This window comes from Cibotium barometz, chromosome 62 (genome assembly GCF_041138505.1).
Source record: "Cibotium barometz isolate CiBa-2024 chromosome 62, ASM4113850v1, whole genome shotgun sequence".
Classification (NCBI taxonomy): Eukaryota; Viridiplantae; Streptophyta; class Polypodiopsida; order Cyatheales; family Cibotiaceae; genus Cibotium; species Cibotium barometz.
The window spans coordinates 9,559,243-9,563,765 of record NC_141107.1 but is presented as its reverse complement, the minus strand read 5'-3'; the positions used below and the strand labels follow the sequence as shown (position 1 = coordinate 9,563,765).

The 4,523-nt window shown below is 34.0% G+C and overlaps 1 protein-coding gene across 1 annotated transcript; it reads right to left on the bottom strand.

Moving 5' to 3' along the window:
* Positions 1 to 425: 425 nt before the first annotated feature.
* Positions 426 to 3,366, bottom strand: LOC147604126 (universal stress protein PHOS32-like). The gene is made up of 4 exons (XM_086795311.1): positions 3,126 to 3,366; positions 2,824 to 2,933; positions 2,581 to 2,699; positions 426 to 683 (listed from the first exon to the last, which is right to left on the bottom strand). Exons 1-4 carry the CDS (start codon positions 3,307 to 3,309, stop codon positions 611 to 613), a joined length of 486 nt encoding a protein of 161 aa, XP_086651437.1. The 5' UTR covers positions 3,310 to 3,366; the 3' UTR covers positions 426 to 610.
* Between the last annotated feature and the right edge of the window lie 1,157 nt (positions 3,367 to 4,523).

Here is a 4,523-nt window from a genome sequence, read left to right as displayed (position 1 = left end):
TCAATAAGAGGTTTGGTGTATTTCAAAGATACATGAAAATAATTATTATCTTAGGTTATTGAGAACTGGGACATGGCTTGTAATTTTTTTCCTAGTGAATGATAACCCTTGCTCATTTTAAGCTCTTTGTGTCAAGATGTTTTGTTTGCACAATCTTTCTCACGTATAGAAATAAATGGGTGATATGCCTTTAGCACACTATATAAGCTCTATATTTATTTAAAGCTTGAAAAAAGATTTGTATACGTCTTGCATGCATCTTATATAATATGTTTCTAGAGTAACTTTGTTATGCATGTGCATGATCTTGATGATGAGCCAATAACATGTTTTTCTTGCTAGATTAGGAGACATACAAGTTAGGACACCTAAATCAAAACTAATTCGAACTCAAATAATTAAGTTGAATAACGATAGGAATGTAATGTAGAAATATTTAGCACTTAATTTATGAAAGTTCATTATAACATATATAAAGGCTCTAGATTGGAAAAAGTTTGTGAAAAAAGTTCATTATATAAACGCTCTAGATTAGAAAAAGGTAATTGTGAAAGAAAGTTGTACGATGGTCAAAGTTTGCCTTGCACCATCTATAAAGCATTAAGTACAATTATTGCTTTACAACATTGACTGGGCACGCAACATGGTTGGCCACGTAGTTGCTTACACTCCCAAGAAAAGCCCTGCCATGGTGGTAAACAACATTAAATTTCATAGTTAACATAATTATTTTTAAAATTTTCCTTATTTTTCTCATTTTGTTACCCAATCAAAGGTCAAATAGCAATAGTACTATCAAGATATTTGGATACATGCTATGTGGTGATCTTTCATAAGCCTCTATTTGATTGGTATCCATGAGTAGCAACAATAGTAACATGGTGAAGTATGAAGTCATGGTGGGTGGTTGATTTTTGGATCAAGTGGCAATCAACATATTTTGCATATTAGGGGAATTCAAAAATCTAGAAGAAGAGAGTAGGTTACTAATATATAGAATAATAGCATTACAGGTATTAGAAGGTTCATGATAGTGTAGTTTATTAAGAATAAAGGAGTTTTACAACAGTGTAGTTAAAATAGGAAAAATGGTAGTATGGGTATTAGTAGGTTCATAATAGTGTAGTTTATAAAGAAGGATTAATGATTAGATAGTACTAGTAGGTATAATTTTAAAAGAGTGTAATTTTAAAGAAATATGCATGTAGCAATCCCTTCCTTCATGCACTTGCCCATTAATACATACTAGAGAAAGAAGCGAAACCTTCCAAATAACTTAATATATTTCCTAAATCATAATACTTGAAAAGAAAAACATGAAAGACAACAAGTTGTGAAAAAAAGATTTGATTGCACTAAATTCTCATCGCTCACTTGTGATATAAGATTGACAAAAAAGAGAATCCGCTCTAAAGGCTTGAGCAAATGAGGTTTAGGGTGCTTCAAGCATAAGAATGATTATTAAACTAGTAGTTTATTAATTTTTACTACTAAAAGGAATGATGTGCATAGCCTACCTAAATGAGATAGAGTGCATTTTGCCATGTGTAGGTGCGTGATAGGGTGTTGTGATGTGAAGTACGAAGTGGCAATAAGAAGTATATTCATCAATGTGTAAGTGATGGGTGGCATTGTAGTTTTGAACATTTTTTTTTTGTTTAAGCACGGGAAGGGGGAGAGGGGGGTACTCTTTTAGATTTGTAGGCAAAGCAAGGTTGGCTCTAGATTAAATATAAATAGATAAGGAGGCCAAATTTTTTCTTTTTTAAAGTTAAGAGTTCTCAAAAGTTGGGTTTGTGGGAAGGGAAACATGGAAGAGTATTTGAAATAAAAAAGAATACTACTTTTGTTGTGAAAATCAGAAGAATGCATATTTAAAACAGGCAATAATAAACTATAGTGAAATGGAAAAAGTAGAACATCAACCTTAGAATTTTGGCAATACATTTACAAGTTATAATGAAGTGAAAGATACTCCATTATAGTTATTTATATCATACTCCAGCTTTTATATAAACATTAAGATGTAAAAATATACATTGAAAAAAGTTGCAATAGTTCATTACAATTATATATTACAGTGAGAAAATATTTTGTTAATATTTAATGTTTTATGTACATAAATAAGCAAGAAAATAAAATAAAATATAAACATTAATATTAAGAAATAGTACATAAGAGTTTATTATATATCTTCAAAATGTGAAAAATGACATTATATGAAATATTACATAAGAGTTTATTATATATCTTCAAAATGTGAAAAATGACATTATATGAAATATTACATAAGAGTTTATTATATATCTTCAAAATGTGAAAATGACATTATATGATATTGTAAGGGCTTCTCATCCCTTGATTTACTCTCACGTTTTTTATTTTTCCGATACAAGTACTAATTTAACAAATAATAATAATAGGGCACCAAAGTTTTGTGTGCATTAATTAAAAACTAAGTAATTTCAATTAATTAATGAAGGGATTTATCTGCTTGTCGTGGGTTTGCACAGCATTGGCCTTGTCTCTGTGTGCGCGCGTGCGCCTGAGAGCTTGCTTACTTCCATTTCAATTTATTACCTTTTGATGGCCCCTCGACCCCCGCTGCCCATCGCCAGGGCGTGTAGAGGAATCTTGGCTGCTGCCTCGCAGATTTTCTCTTTTGGATCCCCCCAATATATCTTCACATAAACTGTCACCTGCAACGCTTTTCATAAACTACAGAGCTTAGTGTAATTAACTTAGACAAACTATACATCAGGAGATGATTTCACAGTTTGGAAATCGTTAATTACAGCTACAGGCTCGGTGTTTAGTCATTACATCTTTGTGCAGGTTGAGATTATCGAGCAGCGCAATGACCTGAGAATCAGGTGCGATCTGATAGTCCTTTTGAGTTTTTGGGTCTTTGAATTCATGCAAAGGGATTAGCGCTGTTAACAAAACATAAACCGTAATCAAAACAATTGGGTCTTTGAATTCATGCAAAGGGATTAGCGCAGTTTACAAAACATAATCGTAATCAAAAACATTGATTAGCGTTTTCCTCCCGCAGCCGCCGCCGCCGCCCACAATCAATAGCTTCATGTGCAAGAAACAGTAAGCAGGAGAAGATGATTACTTACGTGAACCGCTTTCTGACCACAGGAGCTTCACGTGTGCTGCTGGCTCGGAAGAGCCCTTCTGCTGCACGATCAACACGATCACTTTGTCTCCGTCTCTCACGAGGTTGTCTACTGCCCAACGCAAAGCGCTGTTGCTATCAGGTGAGAAATCCACAGCAACACCCACATTCCGTAAATTCTTCATGCTTTCTCTGTGTGTGTGTGTGCGTGTGTGTGTGGGGGGAATTAACAGACTCTCAGTATGAATGTTTTACTGAAAGAATTTGTTCAAGAGATAGGCCTTTATATACAAGCCAGCCAGCAATCCTTAGCAAGAACGCATCTCTACTATTTTGATGGCATCTAATTGCACGCACTAAAAGCAGAGAATCTTACTCGTGTTGCGCGCCCATACTTCCTTCTCGGATAAGCCCAATGGCCCATTCTTCCTTCTCGGATAAGCCCAATGGCCCATACTTGCTTCTTGGATAAATTTCTACACTGTACTCCATGTTGTAATCATATTGTGAAGTCTTAAGAGTAATCATTTGTATTAAAGCCATGTTGGACTCCTTAAACCCATCTTGGACTCCTTTCAATTTAAAGAAAGCTTCATAATCAGAATAAGGGTAATGAAAGGAAGAAACATCTCTTGTAATGAAAGGAAGAAACATCTCTTCCTGTAGGAATGCTTTTATGTCCCAAGGTCCATGCATCAATCTTAAAAAGGAAATCCCTAAATTATGAGTGGCAAGATGCTTTGAAAAAGATATAAGCATGGCCATCTATTTTTTTATAGGCATTTTGAGCATTCTTATATTATTTTGGGTTTGGATAAAATTACTATCAATGTCATTGTGTCCAATAGATTCTAGTCCCACTTGATTGATTAGGTTTTCCAACCATTATTCAGCCCATTTGTTTTGGATGAATATTGTAGATACCTCTTGGTTGTGGGTAAATATTGACTTTGATGTGACATTACTTTACAATCATACTCATAAATATTGACTTTGATGTGACATTACTTTACAATCATACTCATTGTACTTGCATACTAGTATTTGCATGCTAATGTCTCAAGTCATGCTCCTATGGGACTACTATGAGTATACTCATAATGATTATATTCACATTATATTTTTTTAATGATAATGGCCAAAAGCATGGTTCTATGGGGTTTTAGTGTATCAATTCACAAAAGTGTTAGACTATATTATCAATTTGAAGGGTCTCAAAGCATTGGGTTTCAAAATGAGCTGTTCTGTGTGATAGAAGGCTACCTTGCGAACTTAACATCCATGGCCCTAATAGTAGACCACCCAAGGGTTATGATACGTTGCAAAAAAGCACAAAAGAAAATTTTAAACTTTTCTTCATAATAATTGAGAAACATCCTTGAGAACTAAAACTAATTCA

Excerpts from the sequence above, each read along its gene's own strand:
- LOC147604126 (XM_086795311.1), bottom strand. The coding sequence starts at position 3,309 with ATGAAGAATTTACGGAATGTGGGTGTTGCTGTGGATTTCTCACCTGAT. Across the intron at positions 2,934-3,125 it reads GTGGTCAGAAAGCGGTTCAC|CGCTAATCCCTTTGCATGAA; the intron begins GTAAGTAATCAT and ends TTTTGTTAACAG. Across the intron at positions 684-2,580 it reads GGTCGAGGGGCCATCAAAAG|GGCTTTTCTTGGGAGTGTAA; the intron begins GTAATAAATTGA and ends CCACCATGGCAG.